Source organism: Anolis sagrei, chromosome 4 (assembly GCF_037176765.1).
Source record: "Anolis sagrei isolate rAnoSag1 chromosome 4, rAnoSag1.mat, whole genome shotgun sequence".
In the NCBI taxonomy this organism is placed as follows: domain Eukaryota; kingdom Metazoa; phylum Chordata; class Lepidosauria; order Squamata; family Dactyloidae; genus Anolis; species Anolis sagrei.
This window is the reverse complement of record NC_090024.1, coordinates 33,715,967-33,736,453: the sequence shown is the minus strand read 5'-3', so window position 1 is coordinate 33,736,453 and position 20,487 is coordinate 33,715,967. Positions and strand designations below refer to the sequence as shown.

Sequence of the window (20,487 nt, the reverse complement as noted above, 5' to 3'; positions counted from 1 at the left end):
CAAGGACATAATAAGTTGTGTATATTTGCTTAAATTTTATTACTTGAGCAATTTGGTATTGTTTGGTATTGTTTGCTCAACCTATCTTAAAATGTTACAGAGCATTTTAAAAACAGAAGGCTTATAAAACAGGACTGGGAAGAGATTGAATTTGATCAAAGTCAAAGGAAGGACAATGACAATGCTGGGGGGACTTAGATCTTCAGATGTTACAAGGCTCAAATTCCCATCAATCCAAACCAAGCTGGCAGGCAGTAAGAGTTGTAGATACATCTGGAGATACATCAAAGGGTTCTCACTCTTGCTCATATTTATTTATTTAATTTATTTCCTATATTTATACTCCGACCTTCTCCCCCCGAAGAGGAGATGCATAAGGACAGAGGAGTGAATAGTTAAAATGAGGGAAGAGAGAAATTGGTGGGCAAAGCAGGGAGAGCCTGAAAGGAAATGGACTGTAGGAGCACACAATCAAAGGATTCTTTGCTTAGAAACCTTATGAGAAGGTGGAAGGCTTGCTTAAATAAATAAAAAAGATATTTATCTGCTGGCAGAAAAAGACAGGAGGGAGTTAATCAAACCTTACAGCCTTAGGAACCTGCACTGAGAAAGTGCTCTCACGTATTTTCACAGATGAGCCTGAGATGACAATAGCATTGAGATGCTTGTCCCTTTGATAAGCATTGAGAAATACCCTCTCTGGCTAATAATTCTAAATACTTCTCCCCAAACCATAGTTCCAAGGGTTTCATAGGATGCTCTGATAGTTAACATGGTAGTTAACGTAGCATTATTGCACTGTAATTGTGTACTGTGAAAGGCCCTGTGTGTGTGTGTGACCATCTGAGTTCATGGCTGTCCTGTTTGCTTTTTTTTTGGGGTGTTCATAGGAACTTCACAGTAAATTGGTTTCTGTGCCAAGAGTCTTTTCAGACAGCATCCCAAGACCTTTTCCTGCGGCTCACTCAGTCTTCCCTTCTGCCTTTCTACATTTTAGTGCTAATTATTTGCCTGGTCTCTGTTGGTCAGGCCATATTTAAGAGAATGGGGTAAGTTGTCAGATTTTTATTATCTGGGTAGGGAATATGCATACAGATGTTTTTTGGTCTAAAACTCCCATCAGCCCTGCCCAACATAAATTTGGGAATCTTTTAAGGTTTTTGTCTTTTTCTTGGTGGATATGGAAGCTCTCTGTGAACTTTTGAGGGGACCATTGCCCACATTTGGTGGAATTTATGTTATAGCGTGTATTTATTTGTATTTTATAGATTAATGAAATAAGTAGTTATAAATAACTGATTTCTTGAAATTAACTATCAATAACTTGAAATTAACTATTGTTTCCCAAAACAATATGAACTTGAGTTACATTATCCATTACATGTTATTGAGAAATCATTTCATTAACATTAAAAAGTTTAACTTTACGGTCCCAGAGGGTGTCCTTATTAAATAAGGGAGGAGGAATAGTATATGTTTCACGCACTGGCTTGTTGCTCTGCCTTGTGCTTGGTGCTGAAGGAATGACAAAAGTTCATAGCAAAAAGGTGTGATTTGTACAACATGCCAGTGGGTTTAAGGAATGAGATGTTTTAGAAAGTAATTCTTTCTTATTTTACATAATAAGAGAGTTTTACATTTCCTTTAACAGTTGCAGTGATATTGGTAACTAAATGCTTGTTGTCACAGTGATTAACTCTTGAAACTGTAACATTAAGTAATCAGTTTTGCAAAACAAAATTCGAAACATAACTTCTTTGTTTTGTTATAACATTAATGTTCAATTCATTTTATCAACTGTGTTACACAAAAAAGAGGATAACTCTTAAGTCTTAAGATTTGCTGTAGGATTGAACAAATCGTTTTTTGAAAAAATGGTATTCATAACCTTTTTGAAAAGAAAAATTATGTCATATCCTTTTGGCAAATGTGAATCTCCATGAACATCTGGAGACCACCTTTTGAAAACCACTAGTCAAGGAAAGGCATGACCTTGTTAGAAGTCAACCCTTTGTAAAAATGATATTCACAAGCATTCATGTAACAGCACACAGGTAACTCAGCTGTTAAACTAATAAACCATATTTTTAAACTGGCAGGGACAAAGACATGCCACTGCACAAAAACATATACGTAACTAGCAGAGTTTTAAAATGTTTCTTTGAAGCTGAAATTGCAGTTGCCCAAAATTTATACTCTCCCTTGAAACCTCTTAGTTTAAAAATATACAGTCAGAAACAAAAAGCAAAGTATTCTTTAAAAAATAACATATTTTGTTTACTCACAAACATTTTGTATTAATTTAGCATACATGCACATTTCTTACTGAAGTTCAGTTATAGATAGGATGTAGTTTCTCTGTCTTGAGAACACAGGACATCATTCTTAATCAATAGTCCAAAGTCTTTTAGTATACATCTTATGAAAGTCCAAACTGTACAACTGTACTCACTGCTTTTCAAAAGCAAGCATATAGTAAACTGTTCTGCGTAAGTTCAAAGTACATCTGCTTCCATTGAAGGCATAATGCAGCCACCTCTGCTGAGATCTAAAGCAAACTGCTAACATTGAAGTCCAAAAGCATACTGATACAAAATGGAGTCTTGAGTCTGAACATGCTCAATACAATTACGTCTGTAGCCCTCCCACACCAAAGAAATCAGTCAGACTGGCAAATCAATATATACATACAATACAGGTTGGCAAATATATACATAACAAATTGTGAAAGCTTGGAAGAGTACTATTTCCAACACCATCTGTTCCTATGTGGCTCTGTTGCTTGCCCCAAAATTCCTGAATGTGATAAATATGATGTATTTTCTCTGCCTCATTTGCTTTCTGCTATATAATAGCATTCTGGTGAAGGTATTGCTTTATATCAGAGACAGGGAATGCTCAAAGCCAGCAGTTCTCACCCTGTGGGTCCCCAGGTGTTTTGGCCTACAACTCCCAGGAATCCCATCCTGTTTACCAACTGTTAGGATTTCTGGGAGTTGGAGGCTAAAACATCTGGGGACCCACAGGTTGAGTACTCAAGACAGTAGTTCCCATCAGCATCTGCAGGGCTACATATTCCTTAGTGCTCATGTAGATTTAAGGGAGAGCATCATAAAAGGCACAGTTCCTTTCCCTTGTGGCATCCTTCTTAATTAGTTTGTTTTTTGGACCACAACTCTCAGAATCTCTCAGCCAGCATGGCCTTTGAGTGCCTTACTAGCCTGGGGAGGTCTGTGAGGCCAAAGAAGTTAACTTCTTGAAGCTCTGTCCAGTAGATTCTGTGAATCATAGGAGTAACTCCTGTATGGTTTTTCTTCCAAATGTCACAGTGGCCAGCCTGTCGGTGAAACAACTACATTCAAAGTTGGCAGGATTGGAGAAAGGCCAGAAGTAGTGTACCACGTCCTGCACAGCATTTCCCTGGGGTTGCTTGCTGTGATGATGGAAGGGTGAGTTTTTAAGATGAGCATACAGATTTATTTTCCCTGGGAATGGTGGAGTATTGCTCTGTAGTTGCTAAAAGCTGCTAATAGAATATGACATGGAGGTTTCTGTTCTTTTTGGAAGTATATTGCTGTCTTTGTGGGACAGGATTTTCACATATACATCCTTGGTGCACAGTCTACACTCAGCAATAAAACTGTTTGGACACTAAATAATGCTGTGTAGAAGTAGTTTTCAGAAGAAATGTTGGTGACTAATTCATACTGTGTTAATTATAGCGCTATCAATGATTTTATACAGGAGCTAGTGGTTGGAAAGGTGGAATGGGCCTCAAGTTTGGGGAATGTGTCATAGAACCTGTGTTGCATCATACATTTGAGACAGGAAATATTTTACCGGATGTCAGAAGAAATCTGTGTGTTTCCTTCCCTTTGTTGTTACAGTTATTTTGAGTTCTAAACACTTACAGAATTCAAAATTCAAACTGAAAGGTTGCTGCAGGATTGGATTGCTTTTGTAATCCTCTCTATAAAATCATCTACAATGTCTGATTTGAATTTGTTGGGTGGTTTTCTAGAATGAAATACGTATGGACTCCCTACGTTTGCATGATTGCAGCATTTGGAGTCTGTTCCCCAGAGCTCTGGACGACCCTTTTCAAGTGGCTCCGACTAAAGACTGTACACCCCATCTTGCTGGTGAGTTTCCTTCCCAGCTCCTCTTGTAGCCAATCAGTGATGTGCCCATTAACCAAACAGACAGACAAACAGGAAATGGAGAATAAATCAGACCAAGTGCTGAATCCTATTCTTCATCTCAAAGAGAGTAGAACCATTGGAGAACACAGTTAACCAAAGTGATAACCAATTCAGCAATTGACCATGCCACCTGGGGTGATTCTAGGAACAGTAACTCTGAAAGTAACTTTTCCTAGTTTTACTAACTGTGTGCTTTAGTGATATGAAAGTGTATAGCTGCAAGGACCAAAGTGGAACTCATATTCTTCTGTTTATTGTGTATATTCCAGGCTCTCGTCCTGAGTATGGCAGTCCCAACAATCATTGGCTTCAGCTTATGGAAAGAGGTAAGAATATACAAGTATTAGCAAGGGTGTTATTACCCAATTAGAGTATTTGAAAAGGATTTTTATTATTTATTTATTTATTTATCGTGTCATCAGCAACCATTGTGTTACACTTCTAACAGAGCAAAACAAACACACAGATTAAAAAGAAAAAAGGGAAAGGGAAAAAAAACCACACAGATTTTGCAAATTTGGTATTTGGTTAAATGTCCTTTGACCAGTATCTGGCCACTTGGAGTGCCTCTGGTGTTGCCGCAAGAAGGTCCTCCATTGTGCATGTGGCAGGGCTCAGGGTGCATTGCAGCAGGTGGTCAGTGGTTTGCTCTTCTCCGCACTCACATGTCGAGGATTCCACCCTGTAGCCCCATTTCTTAAGATTGGCTCTGCATCTCGTGGTGCCAGAGCGCAGTCTGTTCAGCGCCTTCCAAGTTGCCCAGTCTTCTGAGTGCCCAGGGGGGAGTCTCTCATCTGGTATCACCCATGAAATGAGGTGCTGGGCTTGGACCTGCCACTTTTGGACTCTCGCTTGCTGGGGTGTTCCAGCGAGTGTCTCTGTAGATCTAAGAAAACTATGTCTTGATTTAAGTCGTTGACGTGCTGGCTGATACCCAAATTTTTATTATAAGAGCAGGTAGCAATTTCAGAAAAACATCTATTTCTGTTTTATTGACTATTCTAAAGCCTTTGACTGCGTGGATCATAATAAATTGTGGCAAGTTCTTGGTGGTATGGGGATACCAAGCCACTTTGTCTCTCTCCTGAGGAACCTGTATAATGACCAAGTAGCAACAGTAAGAAAAGACCATGGAACAACAAACTGGTTCAAGATTCAGAAAGGAGTACAGCAGGGTGGTATACTCTCACCCTGCCTAATTGACTTGTATGCAGAACACATCATGCAACATGCAGGTCTTGATGAATCCAAGACTGGAGTTAAAATTGCTGAAAGAAACATTAACAACCTTAGATATGCAGATGATACCACTTTGATGGCTGAAAGTGGGGAGAAGCTGAGGAGCCTTCTAACCAAGGTGAAAGAAGAAAGTGCAAAAGCTGTGTTTCAGTTAAACATAAAAAACCACGATTGTGACAACCAGACTGATTGATAACTGACAAATAGAGGGAGAAAACATCAAGGCAGTGCTAGACTTTGTATTTCTAGGAGTAAAAATTACTGCAGACACAGACTGCAGCCCAGAAATCAGAAAGCATTTACTTCTCGGGAGGAGAGCATTGACCAATCTTAATAAAATAATGAAAATCAGAGACCGCACACTGGCAAAGAAGATCTGCATAGAATAGAATAGTTAAAGCAATGGTATTCTCCGTAGTAACCTATGGGTGTGAGAACTGGACCATAAGGAAGGCTGAGTGAAATAAGATAGACGCTTTTGAACTGTGGTGCTGGAGGAAAATTCTGAGAGCACCTTGGATCACAAGAAGATCAAACCAGTACATACTTCAGGAAATATGGCCAGCTGCTCACTGGAGGGAAGGATATTTGAGGCAAAGATGAAATTCTTTGGCCACATAATGAGAAGACAAGAAAGCTTGGAAAAGACAATGATGCTGGGGAAAATGCAAGGAAAAAGGAAGAGGAGCCGACCGAGGGCAAGATGGATGGATGGTATCTTTGAAGTGACTGGCTTGATCTTGAAGGTACTGGGGGTGGCCACGGCTAACAGGGAGTTCTGGCATGGGCTGGTCCATGAGGTCACGAAGAGTCGAAGCAACCAAACAAATACTCAACAACAAGAACTGAGATTTTAGTGGCAGTTCACCATGTGTTATGCTGGCAGGATTTTCAGAGATATTTTCTTGGCCCAAAATAAGAGCAATGAAACTATTTGGCCACTAGATGACTCTGTGCACCTAAACACAGAGGTCCCTTCATTCAAAAAGCCTGATGGTGAGGACATTTTAAGATTCATTCTCATTTCCTCTCTGGCTCTCTCTCTCTCTCTCTCTCTCTCTCTCTCTCTCTCTCTCTCTCATAATGAGAATTCTGTTGAGATTATTGGAATATATTTTCTACTGAAATGGATAGAATGAGTTCTGCTATGAGAGGCAGTCTGTTACATGGCAAGTTAGTCTGATAGTATAGCAAAAAAGAGCAATTTTATGCTTTAGTTTGAGGGTAAAAGCTAGAAAGAGTGTCCTTAGTGTCTTTTCCTGTGTTATTTAAAGTTCTGTAATTTGTCTTCCCACAGTTCATAGCCTTGGTGCTTCCTTTTAGTTTTTTCCTAGGATAATGGGAGAACTTACAGAACTGCAAGAATTTTATGATCCCGACACTGTAGGACTCATGACCTGGATCAAGTAAGTAATCTCATTCTTTTTTGGGGGGGAAAATTATTATTAATTACATATTTACAGTATTTTAAAAGAAAAGAGGGGTTTAAAAAAAGTGGGAATAGAGTGGGGGGGGGGAGAACACCGAAATTACTAGGAGTCTGGAGAATAAAGTTGGGAAATGAGAAATATAAAAATAAAAGACTTCTAGTCTTCTCCACTGTGGTTTGTATCTTCACTTCTTATTTCTTTATATTATTACTGTCCCCTCTTTGATGGTTTCCTATGGGTGACAATTTTTCTTATTGTCTTCAGTTTGGTTCTATTATCAATTTTATTTTTCTTGTATCATAAAGTATCTTATTGGAGCCCACCTTTGGTATGAGAAAAAGAAATTAGAAAACAATTTTGAAAATCATTTCATCAGGTTGGTTCTTATTAAAATATGAAGGAAATACAAAAATATGGGGGGAAATACAAAAATACAAAGATCCCTTTATGGATTTCTGCTTTAGAAGCAAGACATAGAAGGGAAATGGGCCAAGATAAATGGCTGGTTTACAATGACATACTGAAAAAACAGAATGGAAATATTACTTTTTAAACCCAAGAAGAAACTAATCAAGTGGATAAGAACATATCTTCGTACCACTGTGGACAAGTAAGAGAATTTATAACAGAGATAAGAAAGTAGGATTTTCAGAGAAAGTGACTTTTTGGGATAGGATAATGAAAATAGATAAGAAGTTAATCACAATTTTACATATATATATATATATATATATATATATATATATATCCCCCCTACTAGAATGGTCAACTGAAACAGAACAAGTCAAAGACTGTATGATCAAATGGACTGCAAATATTGGACATGTAAATTAAAGTGGAAGAATGGGAAAATATATTTATTTATTTCATATATTTATATCCCGCCCTTCTCCCCACAAGGGGGACTCAGCGCGGCCTCACGTAAGCATCCGAGGATACTAACAGCATAAATACCATAAAAATTACAATTCACAATAAAATCATTTTAAAACATTGTACAATATCAGTAAAAATTGACAATAAATTAATAGATTAACGTGCCAGTAAAACGAAGCTGAGCCAGGAGAATCCATGTCGCAAAATCCAAATTTCCTTTACCTATTGCCTCTGGCCTCTAATCTAATGCCTGGCCCCAGAGCCAGGTCTTCAGTAGTCTTCTAAAGGACAGGAGGGAGGTGGCCAGCCTGATGTCCTTAGGGAGAGAGTTCCACAGACGGGGGGCCACTGCCAAGAAGGCCCTGTCTCTTGTCCCCACCAACTGCATTTGCGAGAGTGGTGGGACCAAGAGCAGGGCCTCTCCTGATGATCTTAAGCTTCGTGATGGTTCATAGCAGGAGGTACGTTTGGAGATACGTTGATATGGAATCAAAAATTAAAATTCACCTAGTAATCTCATTCTTTAAATTGTTTGATTTCCCTTTGTTGCTGGATAGCTTCTTTTTAAAACTAAGTGCGATGAAGTAGACATTATTCAGTTTGAATCGCCCATCAAGAAGGAAGAGTTTAGAGGTTCCAAAAGCTGTCTAGTCCAGATTATTGCTAATAGAATAATGTCCACTGCTAAAGCATTCTTGAGAGGTGGCGCTCCGTTTAAAAACTTCTGTTTCAAAAGAGAGGGTGGGTTTGGGTGTTCACCTCTTCATGTGACCTGGTAAGTAATAAATGCAGATCTCCACACTTAGTTCACAATGATAAGAAGTATGATTAGGGGAAGGAACATTAGCCCATCTCCTCTACCATATGGTTTGAGATTTCATTAAAGCAACTCCATGGCCTGAATGCTTTCTCTATGTTCACACCATGATGAGATACAAAGAAAGATCGCTTCTATTGATGTGATAGAGGAAGACGGCCCTTTTGTGTATCCTGTTTCTTAAAGCCTGACTAAATTACTGTTTTGGATTGCAACCATCAAATCAGCATGGCAGCATTTTAATAGCTGTAGGATTCTGGCAGTTGGTAATCCCTAAGAGCGAGAAAGAGGATATTGTTATTTGGCTTCTTGTTTCATTTTGTTTTTGTAGAAGGCAAGCTCCTATTGCTGCTGTGTTTGCTGGCAGTCCTCAATTAATGGGTGCGATCAAACTGTGTACTGGCTGGATGGTGACAAATCTGCCCCTTTATAATGATGAGGATCTGCAGAAGAGGAATGAACACGTAAGCCTTCTCTATCTCTATGTGTTTCTAAAACCTGGAGTACTCTTTTGTATTTATTTTGTATGTATTTATTTTGGAAGAGTTTTAAAAGATAAAGATTTCTCCTGACATTAAGTCTAGTTGTGTCCAACTCTGGGGGGTAGTGCTCATCTCCATTTCTAAGCTGAAGAGCTGGCATTGTCCATAGACACCTCCAAGATCATGTGGACAGTATGATTGCATGGAACGCCGTTACCTTTCTGCAGAAGCAGTACCTATTTATCTACTCACATTTGCATGTGAGTTGTAGTTCAGTAACATCTAGCGGGCTACTGTGAATCCTCCTCCAGATTTATATCACTCCAGGTGTTAAGTATATGCCAAGTCTTGTTTAAAATCTTCACTTTAGCCTACAGCAATATTTGTCAGAAATATTAAAAATTAACTAGGTATTTTAAATTACAAAAAATATGAGTCAAGCACTGAAAGGGTTAAATGGATGCAATGACTCAGCAAAAGTAGGTGTGCCTGTAGCTTAGTACGCCTCAGTGTTAGTTTCCCTCAGTATGAAGAGGCTTCATTCCGAGAGATGCCTCAGTTTGAGAGAGGCCTCAGTGTAAGACAAACCTCCGTGTTAGTAGGCCTCAGTGTGAGGTGTGAGGAGCCCCTGGTGGTGCAGTGGGCCAAACCCCTGTGCCAGCAGGACTGAAGACCGACAGGTCGCAGGTTCGAATCCAGGGAGAGGCGGATGAGCTCCCTCTATCAGCTCCAGCTCCCCATGCGGGGACATGAGAGAAGCCTCCCACAAGGATGTTAAAAACATCAAATCATCCAGGCGTCCCCTGGGCAACGTCCTTGTAGACGGCCAATTCTCTCACACCAGAAGCGATTTGCAGTTTCTCAAGTCGCTCCTGACATGACAAAAAAAGTGTGAGGGAGGCCTCAGTGTGTGAGAGGCCTGATGTGAGAAGGTTTCAGTGAGAGAAGGCCCAGGTTGAAGGCCTCATGTGTAAAGCTCCAATGTGAAGGTTGCTGTATGTTAAAAAAAAAGCTACTGTGTGAAGCACCTGTATAAGTTTGTTGTGAGAAGAAGCTCCGTGAGAGTGAAGCTGTTTATCTGCATGAGAAAGAAGCCCAGCATGGAAGCAAAGAAGGAAATATAAATAACTTTATTTCTGTTATGGAAACTTTGTACTTGTAAATAGTGCAATCATGTTATTTTACTATAAAGAAAAGCCTCCTAAGGAAGATATAACATTGGTCTGTGTGTTTTTGTTCTTCTTATCACTTTTGGCTACTGGTGCTGGGTCACGCTGCCACTAATAAGTTACTCTGCTAAATGTTTATGAGGAAGGTCTTTTGTTAATAAGCCCACTCACCCAACAATATCCTGCGATTGATAGTAGTGTATTAATGATGTTATTTTACATTTGGATTGTGTATCTTTACATTTGGCAGATTTTTCAAATCTATTCTAAGAGATCCGCTGATGATATCTATAAGATACTCACGTCCTACCAAGCCACCTATCTGGTTATAGAGGACTCCATTTGCAATGAAGTGGGGCCTGTGAGAGGATGCCGAGTTAAAGACTTATTGGACATTGCGAATGGCCATGTAAGTAAAAGAATCACAAAGTTCGAGAGTTGGACTGGGGTATCATCCTGCTCCCAGGTTAAAAGTGTTATTTTTCCTGATTTCTTCCAGGTGTATTATGAAGAAAATGATGGCTATGGATACTCAAAGTACGGACGTTTTTGCCAGGAGATCAAAATGAACTATTCTCCCTATGTGAACTACTTCACTCGAGTGTACTGGAACAGGTCCTATTACGTATACAAAATTAACACTGTCATATCTTTTCAGTCCTGAGAAGGCGTGCAGATGGCATCCTCTTTAAAGACTGCATTGATTTGCAGCATTCAGAAAAGCAAGGAGGCTATTTACAAACTTTTCTTTTTTTATTATATATATATATATTGCCCAGAAGCTGATACACATTATTGAATACGTGCAAAATAGCCCTTACTTAGCATATCTGACTGGAAAATTACAGACCGACTGCAGCATGGCAAGAGATACAAGATACACTCCAGGAAGATGACAATGAAGCGATGAGTGTCTTCCAATTTTCCAAAAATCTCTTCACAGCATTTGTGGTTTAACTAATCTTGTATTGAAATGTGCATTGATCCCCCCCCCCCCCGATGTCAGTTTTATAGCAATTACTAGCTTTAGCTAGATTAATTTACTATACTAGATAGAAGAAAGGGAATGTATGGATTTGTTGGGAATGACCCTCAAGCTGTGCGCATAGACTTTCATGTTTTTAGCTTTGGGCTCCTTCCATAGAAATTGAAAAGGCAATGGACATTTCTTGGGATTGGGAAGCCGTTGAAAAGGAGCTTGAGTTTAAGGATGTTTTCGCAGAACTTTGGAAAATAATATTTTAGATCAGATTGATCATGCTATCTGAGAGATCCTGCAAAGTATAGTCCTAAAAAGTAAACATCTCAGTTTGTCCTTTTCCTGAGGCTGATTCTTCGCAATCAAGAATCCTGGCTATGTTCTGCTTTTGGATTCAAGACAGTGCCAGAGCTGTCAGTGATTTTGACAGCACACAATTAGATTCTATATTTGGCCAATCAATCAATAATGACATGGATCATGCTCTAAAAAGTCAGCACAAACAATAGAATGTGCGCCTTTGGTTTATGTTTTGAGAAATCAATACTCCAAACAACTTTCAAAGTGCATATGGGTGGTTTTTTTAAAAAATGTGTTAAGCAGACACTTTCATGTCACGTCTTCTAGTTGCAATAAACATTTTGACCCACAGACAAGAAAAGCTCAGAATCTTACATTCAAGGATGCTTAACTTAATGTTTTTGCAGAGTTCAGCTATTTCACCAGACTCTGTGCCTGCTTTAACATAAAGAAGAATCTCATAGTTTTTCATAGCAGACCAAATGTGGCCATTCTCCACAGTTTGCATTTAGATGTACTGTAACTAAGAAGTCACAGATTGAAGACAAAGCTGGCAACAGTTTATGAGAGGGTCCTTTTTTTCTGAAATTTATTTGTATGTTACTTTTTAAATGGTTGTTATTCTCACTTCAGTTGTTGTTGTTTTTGTAATCTGTTTGATTTATTGCTCATTTCTCTGCATTTTCATCCATAGTCTAGTTTTATTTAAGTGTAGCTGTGAAATCATTTCCTGAGTGCCTGCTGAGAGAGATTTTTGTCTAAAATTACAACTGATATTCACCTGCTGACTTTAAATATTTATATTTCAGATGCATGTAAATGACCATGCAGAGTGAGAAAACGTACTAAGCAAGTGTTTGTACCATACGCTTGATATTGAGGGTATTTATTTATGGGTTAATTTTTATATCTGCCATATGTGAGTCAATATACCTGGCTGCAAAATTCTGAAAAACGAACCAAGTCTTACCAAAGGCTAAATGAAGAGTTGGTCGTGCTTAGACTGAACCCATTGGCACCAATGGGATGTAAATTAATCATGGCTATCATCAATTCTGTATGAGCAAAATGTGTAGTAATTATTTTCCAGAGTACAACTTTTGCAGAATCCCTACAATCCTCATAAGTCATGCTGGGATATTCTGAAAATTGTAATCTGGAGAAGCAACACTTCTGTTACGCTCAATTTGACTGATTTCAATTTTTTAGTTAAATTTAAAATTCTGCCTTGTCTCGCATAGAATAAAAATCTTTAAAAGTTTCTAGAATTTTAATCACAATGGGATCGTGATTATGGAAAAGATATATATATATGAAGTACTGTTGGAAGACTCAATGTAAAACCAACTTTTGTAATTGATGTGTTTCTAGACAGTCGTTTTGGAAGTGTCTCTGATGGGAATATTTCTGTAGCTGCGAAGGTCAACAAGGTCAACAAAAGCACTTTGGCAAGGGAAGTTAGTTTTGTGTATTATTTTGTGTCGCTAGAAATGGTGCTGGGTGGACTTTTTCTTTTTTTAAGTATAGGGCTAAACTCCTTCTGAATTTGTCACTGGTAGTCCTTTGTCCAAATAGTGATGTATGTATGTGTGGACCCATCCTGCAGTGATGGGATGATGCTCATGTCAGACAGGCCACAGATAACCATTGTGTCTGGTGTGCTGAACCAATAGAGTGGCACAAATGGACATTGGCAAGCATTTCTTGCTATGTGGCTTCTAATGACCATATATTCAGTTTTTCCCCACTACTTAATTCTGAATTTCCTTTACCTCTTCAACCTTAGCAGTTCTACTCTAAACATGGTCAGATATCAGCTGTTGAGATAGGCTCCCTTTAGGTTAGTGGTGTCCAACCTGTGGCCCTCCAGGTGTCTGGGACTCCACCTTGCACAAGCCTGGCCACCTTGTCCAATGGTCAGAAGTTCTGGAAGCTGAAGTCCTCCAGGAGGACCAAAGGTTGGACACCACTGCTTTCAATATTAATTCAATGCGGAGTATGGAGCATGGGGTGAAACCTCAAACATTGTGGTACCCATCTTACTACCATAATCATGTCCAATGAGAGCTGTGTCTTTTCTACAACCAGATGATTCATTTAAATGATTTAGAGCAGTGGTTTTCAACCTGTGAGTCCCCAGATGTTTTGGCCTTCAACTCCCAGAAATCCTAATTTCTGGGAATTGTAGGCTAAAACACCTGGGGTTGAGAACCATTGACATATGCATTGGTGTTGATGAGAAGGTGGAAAGATGTAACGCAGTGGTTCTCAACCTCTGGGTCCCCAGGTCTGAACCCACAGGTTGGGAACCACTGATTTCTAGAGAGCCATGAATGTCCACGTGTTAGCACTTGTAGAGAAATATTCCACACTGAAGATAAACCTGACCTCTTGTCAGTATCTTAATTCGAACTATAGTCCACCAACATCACCCTGATCTAAGTAGTGATGTAGCTTGTGGTGATCACGCTTGTAGAAAAGTCTGATTTTTTATTTTTATTTTTGTATTTTAAGTGCAAGAAAACTGTCAATTGTTCAATCAAAACAATATTGGAAATCAAACTAGAAGTCAGTAGATAAGATCAAAATATATTATAAAAATCACAGTTTTGGATTATAGCTCCAGTGCCCCTCAGTCCCCATGGCTGTGGTGGGGAGTTCTGGGGAAAATAGTTCAAGTTATTTTTCCTACATTGTGGGGGAGGTAAAGGGTCAGCACTTTCTACAAATCATTGAGAGTTGGACTTACAGATCTCATGTTGGAAGTTTTTATTTGTATTTATATTTTGTATAACGTGCAGACTTTGGAGGCAATGAGATTTGGATACTTTGCCCAAAGTAGCTGTTTGTCATGCATACCTGCTGTGGTTCTAATGAAAGAAGAAATGATTGTAGTTCTTAAATATGGAAAAGAGTCCAACTTGTTGCTGCAATGTTCATCCAGTTGGGAAAATGTGCCTTGTAAACTTTTATTAAAGAAGCAAATGAAACGCTTTACACTCCTTGCAAGTATTTTTTTTCACTTGTATTGTTGAACAGGTGAAGTTTTGTCTTTTCATTTTAATAAGGTTAAATATCCTTTCTCTCCTCTATAAAAGTAAATCTTGGTGGCATAATAAACAACCTGCTCAACCATTTCGCCCACTTTTGATCTATTAGGCCAGTGTTTTCAACCTGGGGGTCGGGACCCTGGGGGGGTTGCGAGGGGGGTTTCAGAGGGGCCACCAAAGACCAAAATAAAACACATATTTATTTCTCAGTTCTTGTGGGTTTTTTCGGGCTATATGGCCATGTTCTAGAGGCATTTCTCCTGACGTTTCGCCTGCATCTATGGCAGGCATCCTCTGAGGATGCCTGCCATAGATGCAGGCGAAACGTCAGGAGAAATGCCTCTAGAACATGGCCATATAGCCCGAAAAAACCCACAAGAACTGAGTGATTCCGGCCATGAAAGCCTTCGACAATACACATATTTATTTATTTATTTATTTATTATTTAAAACTTCTGTATCCCAATCTTCTCTACCTCCGTAGAGGGACTCAGACCAGCTAACAGCAAGTATTTAATGCTTACAAACAAACCTTTAAAACACCATATATAAACAATAAGTTAAAAATACATATCAGATAAAAAGCATACTAAAACATTCACCAGGATAAAAACAATGACCACCTCAGTCCATACATTGTGGTCAATACCGTAGTCAATTACCGGTCTCAGCCATCACTCTGCAAACGCCTTGTTCCTGATGGTCTTGGGAACCCCTTTGGCAGAGAAGGCCGAAGATCTCTCCGCCTGTCCTTCTCTTCTTTTTTTTGGATATAGACTGCAAATCCTCCCACCAAAAGCCATTCAGCCTGCTCTGGATGTAGGTGAGCTAACACTCCACAACTCAAGGTTGATGCCCAGCAAACCCTTCCAGTATTTTCTGTGGGTCATGGGAGTTCTGAGTGCCAAGACTAGCTCAATTCCATTGTTGGTGAAGTTCAGAATTCTCTTTGATTGTAGGTGAACTATAGATCCCAGCAACTACAACTCCCAAATGACAACGTCTATTTCCTCCAATATGAGCATATTGAGTTTTCGTGCCAAGTTTAGTCCAGATCCATCATTGTTTGAGACCACAGTTCTTTCTGGATGTAGGTGAACTACAACTCCAAAACTTAAGGTCAATGCACACCAAACCCTTCCAGTATTTTCTGTTGGTCATGGGGTTTCTGTGAGTGAAGTTTGGCCCAAATCCATAGTTGAGTTCAGAACTCTCTTTGATTGTAGGTGAACTATAAATCCCAGCAACTACAACTCCCACATGTCAAGGTCTATTTCCCCCAAAATCCACCAGTGCTCACATTTGGGCATATTGAGTATTCGTGCCAGGTTTGGTCCAGATCCATCTTTGTTTGAGTCCACAGTGCTCTCTGGATGTAGGTGAACTACAGTACAACTCCAAAACACAAGGTCAATGCCCACCAAATCCTTCCAGTATTTTCTGTTGGTCATGGGGTTTCTGTGAGGGAAGTTTGGCCCAAATCCATAATTGCGGGAGTTCAGAATCCTCTTTGATTGTAGGTGAACTATAAATCCTAGCAACTATAACTCCCAAATGTCAAGGTCTATTTCCCCCAAATTCCACCAGTGTTCACATTTGCGCATATTGAGTTTTCGTGCCAAGTTTGGTCCAGATCCATCATTGTTTGAGTCCACAGTGCTCTCTGGATGTAGGTGAACTACAACTCCAAAACACAAGGTCAATGCCCACCAAACCCTTCCAGTGATCACGCTTGTAGAAAAGTCTGAAAGTTTTTTGAATTTTAAGTGCAAGAAAACTGTCAATTGTTCAATCAAAACAATATTGGAAATCAAATTGGAAGTAAGGTAGGTAAGGTCAAAATATATTTTAAAAATCACAGTTTTGGATTATAGCTTTAGCGCTCCTCATTCCTCATGGCTGTGGTGGGGAGTTCTGGGGAAAATGGTTCAAATTATTTTTCCTACACTGTGGGGGAGGTAAAGGGTCAACACTTTCTACAAATCATGTGTTGGTCATGGGGTTTCTGTGAGGGAAGTTTGGCCCAAATCCATAGTTGCTGGAGTTCAGAATCCTCTTTGATTGCAGGTGAACTAGAAATCCTAGCAACTACAACTCCCAAATGTCAAGGTCTATTTCCCCCAAACTCCACCAGTGTTCACATTTGGGCATATTGAGTATTCGTGCCAAACACAGGGGAACTCCAGACAAGAAACAATCAGGAACACCTAATCACCTCTCAACAAAGGAATTTTCCCAGGCAGTAACAAGCCATACCTAAAACCTGTCAGGCCATCAATGCTAATCAAGGTGGCCAATTGAAACATTCACACCTACCTCCAACAGACAAGAGTTCTTTCTCCCACCCAGGACCTTCCACAGATATATAAACCCATTTTTCTGTTTCCAACAAACCTCACAACCTCTGAGGATGCTTGCCGCAGATGCAGCGAAACGTCAGGAGAGAATACTTCTAAAAACAATAACAGGACCATACAGCCCGAAAAACCTTCAAAGACCCACTGGATCAATACCTCAAAAAACCCCTGCTCCCTTCTTCTGGTTGGCGCGCTAGGCAGAAAGGGGGCGGGGCTTGTACCGCTCTGGCCACGCCCTCCACGTGGAATCAATGCGAGCCGTCGGATGTCCTCAGTCGCGTTGACTCTCCAAAGAGGGAAGAACTTCGTCTTGAGGACGATGAGGCGCTTGAGCCAAACTCTCCTCCTCCTCCTCGTCGCCCTTCACTCTGAAATGCCGGTCTCAGCCCGCAACGACCACCGGCCGCGCTTCTTTCCTCCGCCGCCCCCGCCGAGGGCCCTGGAGGTGGACGAGATGGCTCCGCTGGGCTCGGAAGTGGCGCGCCTTCGGGCGAGAGGGGCTGACGCTCGGCTGACGTACTGGGCGCCCAGGCAGAGGCGCCTCTTCGTGGTGCCCGGCAGCGGGCAAGTGCTGGCCGTGGGCTCCTTGCTGGGCTTGCGGCGGCTCAGCCTCTGGGCCTCGGCCCGCGACCGGGGGAGGCCAATGCGCCTGCGCCGCTGGGAAGTCGCCGTCAAGCCCAGCCGTCGGAAGGAAAGGGAAAGAGAACAAGAAAGGGAGAGGAGGGGGAGCCGTCCGCGCCCCGCCCGCGCCCTCCTCCAGCCCCGCGGGCCCCTCTACAAGGTCCGCGTGCCCGTCGGGGCGCCGCCCGGGGAGCCCATCTTCACCGTGCCCGGCTTCGAGGAGGACGGGAGCTGGTTCGAGATGGACGCCCCCTCCAGCCCCGCCGCCTCCTTCCCCCTCCAGCTCGACCCCGGCAGCGGGCGCCTCTCCCTCAGCAGCGCCCTGGACAGGGGGGGACGCGCCGAGGTGCGCATCAAGGTCCACCGCGCCCACGGGGAAGGTCAGGCCGCCGGGAGGGGCGCCACGGAGGGTTGCGGGGGGGGGGCTTCTCTCGGGAGGGAGGCGTTGGGCTGGGTGGCCCTTGGGGTCGCTTCCAGCTCTCTGAGTCTCCTTCTGAAGTCAGGAGGGCTTTGATGGTGTCCTCCTGCACGGCAGAATGGGGTTGGACCGGGTGGCCCTTGGGGATCCCTTCCAACTCTAGGATGAATCTTTTCGGAGAGGCTGGATGGTTATCTGCCCGGAGGGATGTGCCGCCTTCCCCTTCTTCCTCCTCCTCTTTCCCCTCTCCTCCTTTTCTTTCTTCTCTTTCTCCTATTCTTCCTCTTCTTCCTCCCCTTCTTCTCTTTACCCTTCCCTCTTTTTCTTTCTTTTCTTCCTCCTCCTCTCCATCTTCTCCTCTTCTTCTCCTTCTCCTCCTCCTCTCCCTCCATCTCTTCTTCCTCTCTTCCCCTCCTTCCTCCTCTCCGTCTCCCTCCATCTCCTGTTCTTCTTCCTCTTCTTCTCCTTTTCCCTCCTCTCCATCTCTTCTCCTTCTCCCTCCTTCCTCTTTACCCTCTCTTCCTTTTCTTTCTTCTCTTCCTCTTCTTCTCCTTCCTCTCCCTCCATTTCTTCTTCCTCTCTTCCCCTCCTTCCTCCTTCTCCTCCTCCTCTCCCTCCATATCCTTTTCATCTTTTTCTTCCTTATCTTCTCTTTCTCCTTCCTTCTCCTTTCCATCTTCTCTTCTTCTCCTTCTCCCTCCTCCTCTTCTTTCTTCTCTTCCTCCTCCTCCTCTCCCTCCATCCCATCTTCTTCCTCTTCTCCTTTCCATCTCCTCCTCCTATTTTCCTTCTTCTCCTCCTCTCCCTCCATCGCCTCCTCTTCTTCTCCTTCTTCCTGCTCTCTTTCTTCCTCTTCTACTTCCTCCCCTTCTCCCTTCTCCTCCTCCCATTTTCTTCTTCTCCTTTCTTCTCCTCTCCCTCCATCAGCTCCTCTCCCTCCATCTCCTCTCTCACCTCTTCTTCTCCTTCTTCCTCCTCCTCTCCCTCCATCTCCTCTTCTTCTTCCCCTTGTCATGGGGAAAAGGTGTCTCTACTGAAGCTTTCTCACCAATCCCCGTTTCCACAGGAAGTGAGATTTTTGAAGATCCAATTATCACAGGGATAGAAAGTGAGGTGAGATATTCTGAACAGGGTCACAGACATCCATAGAGACACCACAGGGGTTTCTGTGCTATCTAAAACTAAAAGATATATACCCTGGTGGCGTAGCGGGTTGAATTTCTGATCTGCTGAACTGGCTGACCAAAAGATTGGTGATTCGAATCCGGGGAGCAAGATGAGCTCCCACTGTTAGGCCCAGCTTCTGCCAACCTAGCAGTTCAAAAACATGCAAATGTGAATAGATCAATAGGTACTACTACTGCGGGAAGGTAATAGTGCTCCATGCAGTCATGCTGGCCACATAATCTTGGAGGTGTCTACAGACAATGCCATTTCTTTGGCTTCAAAATGGAGATGGGCACCACTGCTCAGAGTCAAACAGGACTAGACTTAATGTCATGGGAAACCTTTAATATATATATCAGCCCCCAGTGGCATAGTGAGTTGAACCGCTGAGCTGCTGAACTTGCTGACCGAAAGATTCGCGGTTCAAATCCGGGGAGTGGGGTGAACTCCTGCTGTTAGGCCCAGCTCCTGCCAACCTAGAAGTTCGAAAACATGCAAATATGAGTAGATCAATAGTTATCGCTTCGGCAGGAAGGTAACGGTACTCCATGCAGTCATGCTGGCCACATAACGTTGGAAATGTCTATGGACAATGCTGACTCTTTGGCTTAGAAATGGAGATGAGCACCATCCCCCAGACTCGGACATGACTAGACTTAATGTCAGGGGACATTAAACTTTACCACGCCCTCCCCCCATATATATGGCTGAAGTTAGACTTAAAAATGTAGCTGCTCACTTGCAAACAAATTCAACTTAAGAGCAAACCTACAGAAGCTATTTTGTTTGTTACTTGGGGACTGCCTGTAAGAAGCACTCTTTTACCTTTCTCCCCAGTTCTCTGCTGTTGCAAGGGAGCTTTGTTTTGTTTTGCTTTGCTTTGCTATGTTTTTTATTAAGGCAGTTCCATTCAATTATCAGTCCAGATTTCTCCCAGTAAACACTAATTTGGGAAAGTTACAGCTCAAGGGGACCCCCCCCCCCCCAAAAGTAATTTTCCTCCAGGTTTTGGTCCCAGATTACAAACGACTGTGATTTTCTCCAGTCTTTACATTTGTCAGATTTCAGTTTGCCTTGAGTAAAGGTTTCAAGCGGTTGAAGAAGGCAGGGAATGTTGATATCCGGTGCAAAGCTTCACAAGCAAATGAGGAAAATGCTCCAGAAACTGTGAATCCTATTAGTATCAGTCAACAGTGTGCAGGTTTACAATAGGAGGGAAGTGATGGTTTGTTTGGACCAAACTTCAGTCTAATTGAAAACTGCCATTTCATTGAAAACTGCCATTTATGAATCTTAAAGTAAATATTTGATATACAGGGTGTATTTTCATTTACTGGACCAAATTTGGCACAAATAATGCAACCCAAATCTGAATACTGG

General features: G+C 41.7%; 2 protein-coding genes across 6 annotated transcripts in view; both read left to right on the top strand.

Moving 5' to 3' along the window:
* The window catches only part of DPY19L4 (dpy-19 like 4), a 35,479-nt gene extending 20,995 nt beyond the window's left edge, over positions 1 to 14,484 (top strand). The window contains exons 12-19 of the mRNA XM_060775619.2: positions 891 to 1,049; positions 3,330 to 3,449; positions 4,022 to 4,142; positions 4,472 to 4,528; positions 6,765 to 6,847; positions 8,896 to 9,028; positions 10,466 to 10,624; positions 10,715 to 14,484. Coding sequence (XP_060631602.2) covers positions 891 to 1,049; positions 3,330 to 3,449; positions 4,022 to 4,142; positions 4,472 to 4,528; positions 6,765 to 6,847; positions 8,896 to 9,028; positions 10,466 to 10,624; positions 10,715 to 10,879 — 997 coding nt within the window. The 3' untranslated portion in view covers positions 10,880 to 14,484. The remainder of the gene's footprint in view (positions 1 to 890; positions 1,050 to 3,329; positions 3,450 to 4,021; positions 4,143 to 4,471; positions 4,529 to 6,764; positions 6,848 to 8,895; positions 9,029 to 10,465; positions 10,625 to 10,714) is intronic.
* A 2,656-nt stretch (positions 14,485 to 17,140) lies between these two features.
* The window catches only part of LOC132773507 (neural-cadherin-like), a 54,020-nt gene continuing 50,673 nt past the window's right edge, over positions 17,141 to 20,487 (top strand). For all 5 annotated transcript variants that reach the window (XM_060772753.2, XM_067467348.1, XM_067467350.1 and 2 more), the window contains exon 1: positions 17,141 to 17,902. In XM_060772753.2, coding sequence (XP_060628736.2) covers positions 17,167 to 17,902 — 736 coding nt within the window. In that variant the 5' untranslated portion in view covers positions 17,141 to 17,166. The remainder of the gene's footprint in view (positions 17,903 to 20,487) is intronic.